The sequence below is a fragment of the Lolium rigidum genome, unplaced genomic scaffold, assembly GCF_022539505.1.
Source record: "Lolium rigidum isolate FL_2022 unplaced genomic scaffold, APGP_CSIRO_Lrig_0.1 contig_45622_1, whole genome shotgun sequence".
NCBI lineage: Eukaryota > Viridiplantae > Streptophyta > Magnoliopsida > Poales > Poaceae > Lolium > Lolium rigidum.
Window position 1 is genome coordinate 65,394 of NW_025900622.1, and position 13,638 is coordinate 79,031.

Here is a 13,638-nt window from a genome sequence, read left to right on the forward strand (position 1 = left end):
CGGTCCCCTGTCCTACCCACCATAAGCCTTCCACAGCGCCAGTGCTCTGTGGTCGTACAAAGCCCGTTTGCAACGCAGCAGCTGTGGGGGTGGCTCGGGGGTGGAGAAAGATGGAGAAAGTGGAGGGGTTGCTGCAGAATCTCATGCTCTCGGAGGCGGAATTCAGAGGTGTGGAGCTGGGCTGGCTCTCAGGATCAATGCAGGAGGAAGAAGCAAAAGCAGTGGGGAAGGTGCTGTCGGAGCGGCCAGCCAATGTGGAGGGGCTGAAAACCACCCTGGGAAGAATCTGGTGTCCAATCAAGGGACTAAAGTGTAAGGATGTAGGCTCCAATGTTTTATTATTTACTTTCCTGCAACCCTCGCGGAAGCGCAAGGCGCTGGAAAATGGGCCGTGGAAATCTAACAATGATCTAGTTGTTATGGCGGAGTTTGACCCGAATAAAGCAAGGGACGACTATGTGTTTGATGTTATTCCAATCTGGATCCGTGTGCTCAAGCTGCCCCTGGCGCGGATGAATAGAGATACGGGGGAGGCGGTGGGGGATGCTGTGGGAGAATTCTTGAGTGTGGAAACCGGGGATGATGGCCATGCAGTGGGGGAATTCTTGAGAGTGAAAGTTAAACTGAAGATCATTGTGCCATTGCTGAGAGGCATAATGGTGAGAATGGGGGAGAACATCCCGGATAAGTGGTGCCCGTTTGAATACGAATACCTCCCGGAGTTCTGCTACACATGCGGGATCATTGGGCATGAAGATGAGGAGTGCTCCATCAGGGTGCAGAGGGGAGAGAGACATCAGTATGGTAGATGGCTGCGTGCCCAGATTCAGAGGAAAGTAGGTCAGGGGGAGAGGTTGTCTTGGGAAGGGAACTCTAACCAAAGACCCCAGCGTGGTTTTAGCTTTGGCAACAGGAGCGGAGGCTCAGGGAGTGACGGTCCAACGTGACGAAAAGATGCAAGCTCTAAGGGGGATAACAACGGCCCTGCCGACAAAACTGGAGAGGTGACGAGCCCTATGAAGATTCAGAAGGAACTCAACCCAGCGGGCACTCAAAAGAAGCTGACCTTTGAGGAAGGGGGGATAGGAATCTCTGAGCTGGCTCTAAAGGGAGGGGAGGACCGGAGTGGTATCCAACAAAGGGAAGAGGCGCATGATAGAGCGATGGTGAATCTGAATAATAGAAATATGGTCATTAATAATACAACATAGGGACAAAGCTTAGGGAGTGCCAGCAGCGGGGTGGTGGAGGATAACAAGGTGGCGAATAACCAGGTGGGGCAGGAGGGGCGGTACAAGCTCAAATTTCAGAAGAGAGAGAGGGTGCGGGGAAGCATGAAGGAGGTGGACAAACAGGGAACTCTGATGGTGAAAGTGGGTGAAAAAAGGGGTGCAATGCCAATGGAGGTGGAGGAAAATGACCAGCATAAAAAAGGCAAGAAAGCAAAGAGTGATGAGAAGGCAAACCAAAACACTGAGGTGGGGCTGTCAATACAGCCCTGCATGGATCAATGAGGATCGCAGCTTGGAATGGTCGGGGGTTGGGGAACGGCCCGACCATTCGTGGTCTTCTGGACTTCCAGAAGAAGGTAAACCCCGATGTGTTGTTTATTTCTGAAACAAAGATGGATGGGAAAAGACTGGAGTGGCTGAGGTGGAAGTTAGGACTACCGAACATGGTGGCAAAGGATAGCGACGGGCAGAGTGGTGGCCTGGTGCTGTTCTGAGAAACTCTGTGAACCTAAAAGCTGGCTTAAAGTCGAGGTATCACATCGATGCTGAAATAATTGAAAGTGATGGGTTCAAGTGGAGATTCACTGGGATCTACGGTGAGTCTAAATCCGAGAAGAAGGAAGAAACCTGGAAGCTCTTGAGGACTATCAAACATCACTATGATATCCCATGGCTGTGTGTAGGTGACTTCAATGAAATCCTTTTCAGTTGGGAAAAGGTAGGAGGGGCGGCTCGGCCCCAATCCTGCATGGACAACTTTAAAGAAGCCCTGGAAGTGTGTGAGTTGCATGACTTGGGGTTCGTGGGTGATGCTTTCACCTGGAGGAACAACAGCCGGGACCACAAGACATACATAAAGGAAAGACTTGATAGAGCTGTGGCTTCGGAGGGGTGGTGCGACCGCTTCTGTGATTTCAGAGTGATCAATGAGGAACCAAGGCACTCGGACCATAGGCTAGTTGTGGTTGAAATTGATGAAGACAGGAGGGAAGGGTGTGGGGGAGGGGGCGAACGGCCCTTCCGGTTTGAGGCGGCGTGGATGGGGGAGGAAAATTGCAAGGAGGTGATCAGGAATGCATGGGAGAGGGAGGCGATTGGGCGAGGAGGAAAGGTGATGGATGCTATTAAGGGGGTTGCTGCTGACCTGCAAGATTGGAAGAAAAGCTCCTTGGGTAATCTGGAAAAGCGCATTGCAAAGACAAAGAAAGAACTTGAGTGGTGTAGAAGGAAAATGCCTACGGAGGAGATGGTGAATAAGGAGCATATGCTCCGTTTCAAGCTTGATAAGCTGGAAGAACAGCTGGACCTGTTTTGGAAGCAAAGAGCCCATGTCAACTGGCTTACAAAAGGGGACCGAAACTCAAAATACTTCCACAGCTACGCCTCGGAGAGGAAAAGGCACAACAGGATCAAAAAATTAAAAAATGAGAGTGGGATGGTGGTGGAGGGAGAGGGGGAGATGGCGGCGGTGATTACTAACTATTTCCAAACTCTCTTCACTTCTCATGCAGGAGACCGAATGGAGGAGCTTCTGTCCGATGTGGAGCCTAGAGTGACGGAGGAGATGAACAATGACCTGATGAAGGAGTTCACTGAGGCTGAAATTGTGGCTGCGTTGGAGGATATTGGGGATCTAAAAGCCCCTGGTCCGGATGGAATGCCTTCCTTTTTCTACAAGAAGAACGGGAGGTCGTTGGTCCTCATGTTGTGAAGGAGGTGCTCGCGGTGCTTAACGGGGCTGAATTACCAGATAGCTGGAATGAAACCTGGGTGACCCTCATCCCCAAAATTAACTCCCCAGAAGAAATGAAGCATCTGAGGCCGATCAGTTTGTGTAACGTTGTCTTCAAGTTGATCTCCAAAATCCTGGCGGCTAGACTCAAGACCATTCTGGATGAGATCATTTCGCCAAACCAAAGCGCATTTGTTCCCGGAAAATTAATCACGGACAACATTCTGCTTGCTTATGAAGCTACTCACTATATGAGAACCAAGAGAATAGGTGCTGTGGGTGTGGCTGCTCTCAAGTTAGACATGAGTAAAGCCTATGACCGTGTGGAGTGGCCGTTTCTGGAGCAGATGATGTGAAAGCTGGGTTTCTCTAATCGTTGGGTAGCCCTGATCATGAAATGTTGTACTTCTGTGAAGTATAGATTCAAATTAAATGGTAGCCTGACAGAGGAAGTTACTCCTAGTAGGGGTATTAGGCAAGGAGACCCCATCTCTCCTTACCTGTTCCTCATTTGTGGTGAGGCTTTCTCCCGCCTCCTTAATGCAGCTGATGCAGATGGTCGTCTCGCCGGGGTGAGGGTGGCGGACAATGCCCCAAGCTTCAACCACTTGTTGTTTGCTGATGACTCCTTGATCCTGCTTACCGTGACGGAGGAAAGTGCAAGCCATTTGAAGAATATTCTGGAGCTTTATGAGTGTTGCTCGGGTCAAACTGTAAACATAGATAAATCTGGAATTGTGTTTAGCAAGAATACTAAAGAGAGGGACAAGAAGAGGATGATGGAAGCATTGGGAATCACAGCTGAAGCTCACAGTGATAGATATCTGGGGCTCCCGGTGCATGTTGGCAAATCAAAGTCAAAAACTTTTGCCTATCTCAAGGATAGGATCTGGAAAAAAATCTCTGGTTGGATGGAGAAATGGCTATCAAAGATGGGGAAGGAGGTACTGATTAAAGCCTGCGCCCAGTTTATCCCGGTCTTTGCTATGTCCTGTTTTGACATCACAAAGGGACTGTGTGACCAAGCTAGCTCAATGGTCTGTCGGTTTTGGTGGGCGCAGCAGGAGGAGGAAAATAAAATCCACTGGTTGAGTTGGGAAAAGCTTTCCCGGTCTAAAAATGTGGGTGGGCTAGGCTTCAAAGATCTACATTCTTTCAACATTGCTATGCTGGCGAAACAGGGATGGAGGCTTCTCACTGAACCCAGTTCTCTCTGTGCTAGAGTGTTGAAGGCTAAATATTTCCCAGATTCTTGTGTATTGCAGGCTGAGCCAATTGTGGGCATGTCTTATACTTGGCGTAGCATTCTCAAAGGAATTCAACTGTTGAAAGTGGGAGTCATAAAAAGAGTGGGGAATGGAGCCACTATCAACGTGTGGGCGGACCCTTGGATCCCAAGGGAGGCCAGTCCGTACGTTATTTCCAGAAGGGGTAACCTCATTATTGACAAGGCCTCTGATCTCATTGACACCACAAATGGCGGCTGGGATGAGGATCTGGTGAAGGAGTGCCTGTGGCCTGCCGATGCTGATCAGGTGCTGAATATCCCGCTGTGCTTGGAGACAAATGACTGCTGGGCTTGGAGACTTGACTCGAAGGGTCAGTTTTCAGTCTGCTCGGCCTACAAACTGCACTGACTCATGCTGGACCCAAAGGGTAATGCCTCTAACACTGTCACTGACATGGGAAGTGATCAACTTAATTGGCTGGACATTTGGTCCTGCCCCTGCCCTCCGAATGTGCGTCAATTTCTTTGGCGAGTTGCTCATGATAGTCTACCTCACAGGTGGAATATCGCAAGAAGGGGGGTTGACCTGGATCCCCTGTGCCAAGTTTGCCACCGTCTTAATGATGATGGTGCCCATGTTCTACTGAGGTGCAAAGGGGTGAAACAAGTGTGGAGGAGGATGGCGCTTGGGAAGGTGAGGGATAAGCTTCTGTCTTGCACTGGCCCCAAAGAGCTGGTACATTCTATCCTTAAGCTTGAGCAAGGGGACAAGATTAAATGTGTGGCCTTGCTACGGGAATGGTGGAAACACAGGAATAAAATCAATGCTGAGGGTATCAAGTTAGATGTTGATACTGTGGTGATCAATGCTGTGAGGAATGCCCTGGAGTATACCCAATTCTGTGTTGTTCCGTCTCATAAAAAGCCCCAGTTGAACCAAAAATGGAAACCGCCTGATAAAGGAGTGATCAAAGTGAATACTAATGGCAGCTTCTTTGCGGCCTCGAACCTGAGAGGATGGGGGTATGTGATCAGGGACTGTAATGGTGCTGTTCTGGGAGCTGCTGCTGGCAGAATCGATAATGCGAGTGATGCTCTCCATCCGGAGGCTATCGCTGTGTTGAAGGCGATCCAGGCGGCGGCGGATTGGGGTTTGTCGGATATCTGGGTTGAGTCTGATGCTCAGGTCCTTGTGCTCGGCGTCAATGGGAATGTGTTTGATCGTGCTGCCAATGGTGCTCTATTCAAAGCGATCAAGTCTTTTGCTGTATCAAACTTTAGCTCTTTTACTTTCTCTTTTAGCCCACGGGAGTGTAACTCAGTTGCAAACGCTATTGCGATGTATGGGGCAAAACTGGTGCATGTTCCACATATTCTTTGGAATGGACATGTCCCTAGTTTTGCCCGTCGGTTGGTTGCCAGCGATTTTGCTGTGCAGTCCGGGTAATATATCATGCTCTCCCAGTTAAAAAAAAACTAGTGTTGGTTCCGTTTATTCGCTGAGAAGAAAGAACACTCGTGGGTACACTTAATCACCCAAACTGGAAAATCCCCGGTAATTATAGCCTTGTTGGTTCTTTCGAGGAAGAACATCCAGAAACCGCTACTAGTGGCTTCAATTGGCTTGTGGCCATATTTGCTGCAAAGGAAGAACACTCTAACAGTTTTAACTATTGGTGTCCGAGCCGGACTCGCCGGTGTGGTAGTGCCTGCGGCAGGCTGTGTCGTCGAACACCTTGACGATCATCTCGCCTTCCCCCTCGTAGAGGAAGGTGAGCAGGCTGCCGGGCTCGAGCGCGAGGTCGCGAGCGAACTTGTCCCTCCCCGTGTGCAGGTACATCTTGCCCTGCCCGTCGAACAAGACCTCAACAGGTCACCGGTAGAAGTTGCAGCTGGCCTCCCGTAGCTGCAACTGGATCGGCTCGACGCCATCGACGAACTCGATGAACTTGTGCGGGAGCCGCTTGATGCGAGTGGGTCATTGTAGATGCGGATGATGAACTCGAAGCAGCGCTCCTCCTGAGAAGACGAGGACGATGCAGGCGAAGGTGACCGTGGGGCCGTAGCTGCTCCACCTCGGCAGCCCCGCCCCTGGGGGCACCCAGGCCCGCGGTCTCGACCGCCTCGCCAGCCACCAGGACCCGCCATGGACTTCCTCCCGGGGCTGGCTGCATCGTAGGAAGAGCTAGACGGCGCTATGGTGGAGCTTGTGGCGACTAGGGTTTGTGTGGAGAAGTGGATGAGGAAGAAGAGCGTGCGCCATCTTTATATAGTCCGGAGGCAGCCGAAGGCCATCTTTATATAGTCCGGAGGCAGCCGAAGGCCGCATGATGCGTGGCATCGCCATTACTGCATTTGCAGAGGTGGGAGACGGCCGCACATCATGCGAGGTATCGCCATTAATGTAGCACAGACTGCTGAAGCGACGCAGCGGCACCAGTCGCTGGCACGCCTGAGAAGACGCATCGAGCCAGGGTCGCTGGCAGGCGGCCCAACGAAACGTCCGCCAGACGCGAGCAGGCACTTTGCGCGTCCATGCAGCCGTCCGCAGAGACGCATCCGAGGCGCATATTTGGGCCACCTTTGCGGGTGCACGGACGGCCCGGTCACTTTGGGTCGCCCCGCTGGAGCAGGGACCCGACGAATTTTTCGACCCCGCGGACGCAAACGGTTGCTTAGCGTCCGTTTGTGTCGCCCCGTTGAAGATGCGCTTAGTTATTACTACTTCCATCCTAAAGATAAGGCTTATTTTTTTGTAAAGTCAAACCAATTAAATTTTGATCAAACTTATTAAATTTTGATCAAACCTTTAGCAGAATCTATCAAAAAATAAGATATTTTGTAGATACCATATGAAAATATATTATCCATCTAGTGATATTAAATTTGTATTTTATGTCAATGATTTTTGGAAAAAACTTAGTTAAATTTGACATAGTTTGACTTTCTAAAAATATAAACCTTAAATTTTGGAATGGAGGTAGTAGTTTACTGAATGTTTGAACAACATTTAAAACATAAATTTTATATAATAATATTGGAAATCTAAATTTATCCAAATACAAAGCATGTGCCATTTACTAGTCCTCAAAAATTGGCGGCCGAGAGAAAGTGATGGATGAGTGCAAGTTAAAAATTACGTCTGTTCCACACGCATCTAACTTTGCATGTGTATGAAGCCTCACTGGTCAGGCGAAAAGTTGGTTCCTTCTTTAGTAATAAGGCAAGCCTCTCAAAATTCTCCAAAAAGGGCAAGCATCTACGAGGGGGCGAGGCGGAGTGGCGGAAGGCATGTAGTACGACTTCACTTGTACCACCCCCCCCCCCCCACACACCGCCTTCCTCTTTCGATCCTTGGAAGCCTGGAGGAGAAGGTGCAGTCATAACTTCTCGACCCACTTGCGTCCCACTCACACCCCGTGCATTCCAAGGAGAGCTCGGGGGAGAAGTTGTGGTGCCAACTTCCTCGTTGTTGGCGAGCTAGGAGACCGAGACCACCTCGAATATTTTACCTTCACTTTACCCATAATGCGTACACTTGGATCTGTTATCTTCTATAGGAGAGGGCCGATATCGCTGGAGATAATCAAGTTCACGGGATAAGTTGATGTTACGGGTATAGTGTAGGACCCCCGGATCAGAATTATACATAGATCTTATGTGTATTAGTCATGCGATATGAGGTTTACAGGGGTTACCACTCCCAGGCCGAATCACATCGGCAGGCAGTCCACAACAAGAACTACACCACCCCATACCGTCAGGCTAGGTCTGAGGGCTACTGGGTACCAATCCCATGCCGAAATATTGGCAGGCGCCAAACACACAGTTGGTGTAAGGACCCGAAAAAACCCTAACAATAGAATTTTCCCTGTTGCTTGCTTTTCCGCATCGTTGCAAAGTCATAGCATCATGCATGCATCATATACATGGTTTTGACAAAATAAAATTTATTTTCAAATAAATTTATTTTGATGCTTTATTCTCTTATGGTTTTATAAAACCATCTTTATTTATTTTCTCCCAACTAAACTCTCCCTCCCTCATCTAAAAGAATTCAGCAAGACAAAGAAAAAGAACACATAAGAAAAATCAGAAGGGAAAAGAGATGAAGAGAAGCAACTTCGTAGGCCCAATCCATCTTCCTCCCTTGCCCCTTTTGTGTTCAGCCTACAGCCTAACATCTGCACCGAAAGCCTCTTCTCACGTCCTTCTTCCTGCTTGTGTACGGCAGCACATCAGTGGCTTCGCAGGTCGCTGTCATGTGATGGGACGGACGAGGTTCTCCGGCTCTCAGCTATAAAATCCTTGCCTCCCTATCCTGCAACCCTAGTTCGCCTATTCCTTCCGGTACCCGCCGCCACTCTCTCGTTTGGCCTCTGCTCGCAGCACAGCCTCTCCCACGCGCTCTGGACTCCGGCGGCTTGCGCTGTGTGCACGTCGTCGGCGCCTCGCCGTCCTCGCCCGCGAGTCGTCTATCTCGGCCGTCCGCGTTGCTCTACGTCCTCGCGCATCGGCCAAGCTCCGCGTCGCCCGGCTCAGCACCACCTCAAGTTCGCCGTCCTCCGAGTGCTGCAGGCTCCGCCGCTCCGCCCGCGCCAAGCTCGGCCTCCTCCTGGTCGTCGTCGAGCTCCTGTGTCCACGTCCGTCACCGCGCCGTCTTGCACGTCGTCCTCGCAGCGCCTCTCGTCTCCAAGCCGAACAGCACGACAGCGAGCAAGTCCGCCACCGTCCGCGGTGCCAGCATCCAAGCCACGCATCTGGGGGTCTCGTCATGGACCGGGCGTCTTCGTTTCTAACCGCTTCGCTCGGCTGCAGCTCGTCCCGGACGTGCCCATACTCGTTCAAGTTCTTCGCGTCCCTGTCGCGTGGCCATGCAGGTAGCGACAAGTCCATCTGTTCCTATACTTGTTAAACATCGATGCAGTAGACCAGCTGGTCTCCTATTGATCGTTCCGTGTTGGTATCTACCCAGCCAAAGTGAAAGGCTACTTTTACAGTACCTTTTACCACTCAGAATTAGAGAGAGGTATGAATTGAATAGACGGTTCAGATTAAGTGAAGAACATTAGGCCCGGCAGGTCCAGCAAGAGAGCAAATCCCCAACTAAAAAGGGAAAATAATAGTATCAGGCCATGCAAGGCCCATGAATTGCCGAAGCAATGCAGCCCTAGCAAATCCCCACGCCGTCTCCAGCGACAGCGAGCACACCTCCGCCTCCATATCCACCAGCCACCACCGCCGCCTCCAGCGAGCACGCCGCGGCCTCCACATCAGCCAGCCACCACGCCGCCGCCTCCATCTAGCCCACGCCTGCTGCCCACACGGACGATCATGACGCCTGCACGTCACACGTGGCCACCCGCCCAAGCACTCCGTCGCGAGCTCGCAACATTCGTTGCCTCCTCCACACCGGAGGCCCCGTCCGTGGACCACCAGCGACGTCGCCGAACCCCTCTCCTGCACAAGCCGCCTTGACAGCACACCACTCGACGCCCTGTTCGATTTGTGGTTTACTTCCAGGTGTGTTACTGAATGTAGTGGTCATACTAATTCTAATTTCCTAGCAGATATGAGCACCCAATTGGATGAGCCCTTATTCAGCAAGTGACCCCGGGTATCATTCATGTATGGAGATTGCTCGTGCAACATGATGCTCTGACTCTGCTTTGAATTGTCTGCAATCAGTTTTTTTATAGATGAAACAGCTTGATATTTGAACAATTTATCAATGTCGATGACACAGCCAGTACACGTGAAAACCCCCAAAAGCCATTGGTGTATGCAGATGATATGACCGTCATCTCTTTTAGTTTTAGTTGCATTTACTGATGTGTTCTGTCACTTAATTCTGCAAATCAATGATCAACCTAACCCAGGTATCCATTCTAATTACTCACTTCAGTACCATCCTACCAGGCCCTTGTATACATTATGTTCTCACTAGATATGATGCTGAAGAAAAAACTAAGTGCACGAAAGAAAGAAGTGGTAGCTGGTAAGGAATTTAAAGTGAAAATTTTGCAACTGCTTGATGCTCAAGTATATATTACTACTATTCTTAATGCTCAAATTTGTGTGTTTGATTTGCTGGAAACAGATGGATGCAACAACTGATCGGGTTAAAAAAAGATGAAGCAAGGAATGTTGGTTCCAGGGCTCTAAATCTGAAGCAAGGAATGTTGGTTCCCGGGCTTTATATCTGAAGCAAGGAATGTTAGTTCCTGGGCTCTAAATCTGAAGCTTCCTTTTGGTGAGATAGATGTGGAGGAGAATCTGGAGCTGCTCAGGAGGCTGTTGGGTCTTGAGCATGTCGAGGTCCTGATGATAAGTCATTGTTGACGTGCAATGTGAACCTTACATTTTAATCTGGCCTGTATGACGTTCCTGAACAAATGCACTGGCCAAACCAGCCAAATGAGGCTCTAAATACTTACATTTTAATCTACCCAGAAATCTGAAGGTGATGTCGTGTACATAAATAAGGCAGGATAATGGTGCAAGAGTGACATTTGCATATGTGCAGTTTATTTGATAGTTTACAACTAATCGATGGTAGATAATCTAGTATATATTTTGTCATATGAAACTGCAAGTTTGAAACTTTCTCATGATCTGTAGGAGGAGAAGGTGTCGCTGCCGGTGGCGCGCCATCGGGACTGACGGAAGGCGATGGCAGGGACACCGCAACCCCATCAGCGCGAGCATTAGATATTGTTCTCAATTAGAAAAATCTTGATGATGTAAATTGTCATATCAGTGTGAGCATGAGCGTTGTTATGAACTTTTGATGAGTATGTTCTGGTCCAGTCATTAGGGCAGATTGATGGTGGTGTATTTTTATTTGAGTTGTACTCAGACTGTTCAAGATTTTCGTGCAAGTCTGCTAGTACTTAGTCAAGCAATCTAGTTGTGCAAGTCTAGCCATTTGCTAGCAGTTAACTTGGCAAGCTAGAGTCCGCTGATCCTGATCACGTATGAAACTTCAGTTTGCTTAAAATTTTGGTGTGTGGATTGGATTTGCATGTTAGCTCCAAAATTTAAATCTGAAATGCCTCACTTCCATCAAGTATTGTTTGACTATCTGGGTCTGCTACTTGTATGCTTTGTTCTGTTCAGCTGCAGCTACCTTTCTTTCTCTGGTAGTAACAAAGCAAAACTCCCGATGTGCCATTTGAGACCTAAGAAAAATCATCTACTAGCGCCCCAACAATGGTGGCACATACAAGATTTAAACTTTGATACAAATATTTTATTAGTTATGTGCTCACAGTTCTCTACATATAGAGTCAAATTTCATCTCTAATTGCTAAATTTGGTGTTCCTTCTCATTCAAAAGGTGGACCGATGAAGCCAATGCATCTTGTAGACTATTGCTTGAAGCCATTGTGCAATAGTTTACCATCTCTTTAGCATACTTCTTGAGAAGGTCCTCCCGGATTGACAAACTACATCCTACATACATTAGTATCAGCAGACCAAAAAAGTTAGTGCAACGAAATTAAAAATTGTGTTAGAAATATTACACAATACTATATGAACACAAAAGAAAGATCACCTCTGGCACATTGCATTTTAGAAAGCACAAACGTACGTCATTTTCTGTGTAATAGATGCGTCGCATTGCCGGTTCATGGCAAGCACATTGGAGCTCTGGCAGATCAGAGTCATCTATGGCAGGCGATCCATGACGACTGAAACACGAGACGGATTCTCTCGTTGACATATTCGAGATTTTTTTTTTTAACTTACAGAGAACCATGTAGACATCATTTACAAATAATTCAACAATCTAAATTAAGAAAACTATAACCAACCATTGCAGCTGTTAGTGAAGCAGTGTACTAGTCTTTTGGACATATGGTTCAGGACCTAAACCTGAGTATCAAGTTCAGGACATTTTACTTTGTCCATTAGTTTCAGAGAATTGCATGTAGCATGTCTTCATGTTTAGGTAGGACAAATAGAACCTAGGATTACCTTCTCCTTCACTTTACAAGCATGTAGACAGCAACAGGAACAACCATGGAGCACTTGGACAGCACCAGCGAGTACTGTACCAGAGCCAACTCAGCGAAGAAGAACACCATGTTCTCCATTTGCATAATCAACAACAGAAACTTCTGCATTACACAAACTCACTTTATGATGTATTCAATCTTCCAGTGCGAGTACATCTGAATTTACTTATTGTGGCGTATTTGATGATTAACTCCTTATACTTCTTCGAACCAGATGAATACATTGCCTTTGTAAAGCGCAAAAGGAAGACATATGGTATAGGAACGGTCAGGTTCCACTATAGCCTGTTCAAAATCGCCTTCTTCATCCTTAGTATCTGCTCTCTAGTATAGGCACTATCTGATATAAAGATGAAATCGTTGACCTCCTGATTAAGTGTACAGAAATTTGATCAGAACATGAACTCAGTGGACAGTTGAAAGTGCATTTTAATCGAAATTCTTAAGTCTAGTACCTATGGAGCCCAGATCTCCTCGTGCTTGCAGGCGATTAGCAGGGCCGACACACCTACGAAGCTGCAGCTCCCTCCGAAGGTCTAGTACCTATGGCTGCATCGAGAGGCACCGGTCGATGATGTTGACCGTAAGGTACAGAACTCCGCCATTGGGGAAGGGGTCGGCGGGGCGGTGGCGCCGGAGTTGGGGAATGGAGAGATAGCGGCGGCCGGGGAACCTCCCGCAGGAGCATGGCGGAAGAAACAAGGGATCGAGATCTTACCCGCTATGATCGGCAGATCTTGGGCTTGGGCTGGACCAGTCTATTGGGCTGGGCTCGTCTATTAGGCCAGGCCCGTATTCACTTTATTTTTCTGAGGAGCGAAAATTTCCAGAGGTATGTAACATAACGGGGTCTCCTGCTTCCATTGGTTAGTAAGGGTAGTTGTTTGTTTTGTGCAAGGATAGGCGCAGTTGCTTTCCCAAGGCAAGATATATAGTCGAGTGTTCGGGCAAACACTATTTCTTATTGTTCAATTCATATAGGATCTTCCTCGATACATACCTCTCCAGTTTTGGACCGTGGTATGAATCTATTTGGGCCGTTAGATGGACGGAAATTAACGACTGTAATTTACCGTTTGTTTTTCTCTGCCCAGCTGAAGCCCATCTTCGCTAGTTCATCTTCGTCCATGTTCTGCAAGGCAGTCTAAGTCTTAACTTGAACAGCGATCCTTTGTGTTGACATGATCTGATCTACAATTCAGTGGTTAGTGGCTTCTCACACTACCGTGAGATTCCAGGGTCAAATCTTGGTTGATGCAAATTGACCATCTTTTTAATCCTCCTGTGTGTCTCTGCTTCGTTGGCAGCCGGATCCACGCCGTCCGATCTTTGCTCCCCGGCCGGCCACCGTGGTCGTCTCGATCATGGATGGGTTCAAGAAGTCTCGCGGCCGTATTCTATCAACATCAGTAACATAGTATATCT

At 48.4% G+C, this 13,638-nt stretch overlaps 1 protein-coding gene and 1 long non-coding RNA gene across 9 annotated transcripts; one reads left to right on the top strand and one right to left on the bottom strand.

The window, feature by feature from the left end:
- Positions 1–8,849: 8,849 nt before the first annotated feature.
- LOC124681513 lies at positions 8,850–11,192 on the top strand. 8 transcript variants are annotated; one of them, XM_047216424.1, is made up of 3 exons: positions 8,856–9,072; positions 10,098–10,190; positions 10,814–11,192. In XM_047216424.1, exons 1-3 carry the CDS (start codon positions 8,967–8,969, stop codon positions 10,918–10,920), a joined length of 306 nt encoding a protein of 101 aa, XP_047072380.1. In that variant the 5' UTR covers positions 8,856–8,966; the 3' UTR covers positions 10,921–11,192. The 8 variants fall into 8 exon arrangements, 2 of the variants coding, with proteins under 2 accessions (XP_047072380.1, XP_047072381.1); XM_047216425.1 differs by having other exon boundaries at positions 8,858–9,072; positions 10,112–10,190; XR_006995895.1 differs by having other exon boundaries at positions 8,859–9,072; positions 10,112–10,190; positions 10,293–11,192.
- Positions 11,193–11,323: 131 nt separating this feature from the next.
- LOC124681514 lies at positions 11,324–12,930 on the bottom strand. Its single transcript, XR_006995899.1, has 3 exons — positions 12,669–12,930; positions 11,751–12,581; positions 11,324–11,647 (listed from the first exon to the last, which is right to left on the bottom strand). It is a non-coding gene; the product is annotated as an uncharacterized LOC124681514 (long non-coding RNA).
- Between the last annotated feature and the right edge of the window lie 708 nt (positions 12,931–13,638).